The following is a 2518-nucleotide window of genomic DNA, read 5'->3' on the forward strand; positions in this document are numbered from 1 at the left end:
GTCCAGTTTGGTATTTGACTCCTCTTAAGGAATCTGTCCTTTGGTCTACATATTTTGAGTTGTTTTTAATGCCTGAACTCACATAAATATTCAAGCCTAACAAAATGTCACCTTGAGAAGTAATTGTCTGAATCTCATTCGAATGACAGCACTGGAGCATTTAAATCCAAGAACGTAGACTCTATTCTGGCTAAGAAACACGTCTCCATAGTCCTTCTGTGTCGTTCATCAGGAAGTAGTCCTCTTGTCCCTGTAATGTCTGAGACTGTCCAGTCTCCTAATAAGTTATTCTTTCTAGTCCACAAATTATATTACACAATTCATCTCTTGTAAAGACATAACTAATTGTAAGGAATACAATTCAGTTGTAAGGAGGAATTCAGTTCTAAAAAGTATAGAAATAAAAATACAATTTTAGTATATGTTTAAAAAGTAACAAGGATCAGGCCAACATGTGGTGGTGGTTAAGGGTGCTGGATTTCTACCTGGTTGACCACAGTTTGAGTCCCAAAACTGGTTGCTTGCATCCTCACTTTCCCTTTGTCTGTCTGTTCCTCTCTATCTCTCTTACTGTGTCCTTCTCTGTTCAAATGAAAATAAATAAATTAATTACGTTAAATAAAATAATTAAAAAAATAAAAGTGACAAGTATTTTCTCATACTCAATATAGCATAGATTCAAATTGTCTTTCCTAGAGTATTTCCTTCATAGTTACAGACGGTGAAAAATCTGTAGATGTATAAACATATTATGTGTTTGGATGTCAACTATTTCTTTCTCTATCTTCTTTTAAATGGAACCCTTTACACTAATATACTAGTTTATGCACTGATTTCCAACCAAAATAAGTCTCATTTTGTTGTTATTGCTCACAGGTCTGGAAAAGATATAGCAAGACAGCAATTTAGTGCTATTACTGGGCGATTTTGCTGATTCTAATGAAGTCAGACTTTCATACATGTACTGTTCTGGAAAACTGATTGACCCTATGAATTTGGATTTTTCCTTTCAATAATAAGATGGATGATATGATCTTACAGTTTTACTACAATCAGGTATATTCCATCTGATGATTGGATAAAACAGTAGGGACAAAAGAAGCAACAGAGCTGACTGAAAAGCGTCTTTTGTTTCCATCCAATAAAACTATGTCCATTTCCAACAGCACAATTTTCATGCCTTCTGTGATGACTCTATTGGGGATCCCGGGCCTAGAATCTGTGCAGTGCTGGATTGGGATTCCATTCTGCACCATCTATGTCTTTGCTGTGAGTGGAAATTTCTTCCTATTGATCATCATCAAATTAGAAAGAAGCCTCCGTGAGCCCATGTACATTTTTTTAGGCATGCTAGCAGCCACAGATATTGCACTTGCTAGCAGTATTATACCCAAGATGCTTGGAATCTTTTGGTTTCATTTGCCGGAAATCTATTTTGATTCATGTTTGCTTCAAATGTTCCTCATCCACACATTTCAGGGTATAGAGTCAGGCACCCTGCTTGCCATGGCCCTAGATCGTTATGTGGCCATCTGCTTTCCACTAAGACATGCCACCATCTTCACCCACCAACTGATCTTCCAAATTGGGGCTGTGGTCATCCTCAGAGCTGTCATTCTAGTAGCCCCATGCCTAGTCCTGATCAAGTCTCGGCTTCAATTTTATCACACGACTGTCATCTCCCACTCTTACTGTGAGCACATGGCCATTGTGAAACTAGCTGCAGAAAATATATGGGTCAACAAAATGTATGGTTTGTTTGTTGCTTTCAGTGTTGGAGGGTTTGACCTCATATTCATCACATTGTCATACATGCAGATCTTTATCACAGTGTTTCGTTTGCCCCAGAAGGAGGCTAGGGTTAAGGCGTTCAATACGTGCATTGCTCACATTTGTGTCTTCCTGCAGTTTTACCTCCTTGCCTTCTTCTCCTTCTTCACACACAGGTTTGACTCTCACATCCCCCCTTATATCCATATCCTTTTTTCTAGCATCTACCTCCTGGTTCCTCCATTTCTCAATCCACTTGTGTATGGAGCAAAGACCAAGCAGATCCGCATTCATGTGGTAAAAATCTTTTGTTCATAAAATCCATCTTAAAGGGTACATTTGTGCATTCTTCTTAGTGTAGTAGTAATCATTTCTCCCGTCAAAATACCACTAATCTGAGTTAAGATACTTGAATGTTTTACTTAACTGGTTTGTAAAATTTGTTTGCCCAGTAGCTGGTTACAGATCATGGTAGCCCATGAAGACTATGAATCAATTGAGCTTTGGATACTACTTGGGCAATAAGAGTTGAAAATATAAAAGGAAAAATATAATGTACATAAATTATTCTTTTTAAAATATTTTATTCACTGATTAGATATTCTCTTTTGCAAGTCTTTTTCAGAAAGATTTATAAGTTTTTGCTCAATTTAATGCACTGAAGTCTCATTATTCTAGAGTATATAGATACTCAACACAATGATGTTCTTGATGTTCCCTGGTCATCTCAATTGTTTATATATATATA

General features: G+C 36.9%; 1 protein-coding gene across 1 annotated transcript; it reads left to right on the plus strand.

Annotated features, from left to right (window-relative positions):
* Positions 1 to 1149: 1149 nt before the first annotated feature.
* Positions 1150 to 2088, plus strand: LOC102469304 (olfactory receptor 52A1). The gene has a single exon (XM_006151710.1). It carries the CDS (start codon positions 1150 to 1152, stop codon positions 2086 to 2088), a length of 939 nt encoding a protein of 312 aa, XP_006151772.1.
* Positions 2089 to 2518: the final 430 nt, after the last annotated feature.

Source organism: Tupaia chinensis, unplaced genomic scaffold (assembly GCF_000334495.1).
Source record: "Tupaia chinensis unplaced genomic scaffold, TupChi_1.0 Scaffold000325_1, whole genome shotgun sequence".
Taxonomy (NCBI): Eukaryota; Metazoa; Chordata; class Mammalia; order Scandentia; family Tupaiidae; genus Tupaia; species Tupaia belangeri.